The 562-nt window shown below is 31.3% G+C and overlaps 1 protein-coding gene across 5 annotated transcripts in view; it reads left to right on the forward strand.

Annotated features, from left to right (window-relative positions):
* Positions 1-562, forward strand: part of LOC119592056 (coiled-coil domain-containing protein 50-like) — a 14,069-nt gene that overhangs the window by 6,644 nt on the left and 6,863 nt on the right. For all 5 annotated transcript variants that reach the window (XM_037940860.1, XM_037940862.1, XM_037940861.1 and 2 more), the window contains exon 2: positions 445-507. In XM_037940860.1, the coding sequence (XP_037796788.1) occupies positions 445-507 (63 nt within the window). The remainder of the gene's footprint in view (positions 1-444; positions 508-562) is intronic.

Genomic DNA, 562 nt, shown 5'->3' on the forward strand with positions numbered 1-562 from the left:
GAGAGTATGAGATTGTGGTTCTATTAACCCCTCAAAATATTAGACTAGTTGGAAGGTAAAAAAGATAATTGTGTATGTTTTCTTCTGATCAGTATAATCCTTTTGTAATTATAAACAATGATTATGGCCTGCACAGTTCACCTCCATAGTCAGATAAACATACTAAGTGCCTTTTAAAATACCCCTACAGTTTGCAGAAGTCTCTGTTATTGAATATTGAATTATAAACCTGAATATCCAGTGGGCCATTGAGGTTAATTAGCTTTTCATATTTAACATTTTCTGAATTAAGATCCTTTTATAAGTACAGTTGATTACTTCCATATTGCAACTTTATGAAAAGATATACATGCAGGGAAATCATTGCAACTCCAAAATCCATATAGAAAGTGCTGTATGTTGCAGTTCTTATGGTCAAGGTTTAATTTTTTTCTTTGTTTTCAGTATGTCGAGAATGGTTAATGCACGAGGACTTCGCTTTAGCTCACAAGCTACAAAATGAAGAATGTAAGTATGATTAAACACCATAACATAGTGTTATATATATTTTTTATAAAGTAAG

This window comes from Penaeus monodon, chromosome 29, assembly GCF_015228065.2.
Source record: "Penaeus monodon isolate SGIC_2016 chromosome 29, NSTDA_Pmon_1, whole genome shotgun sequence".
NCBI lineage: Eukaryota > Metazoa > Arthropoda > Malacostraca > Decapoda > Penaeidae > Penaeus > Penaeus monodon.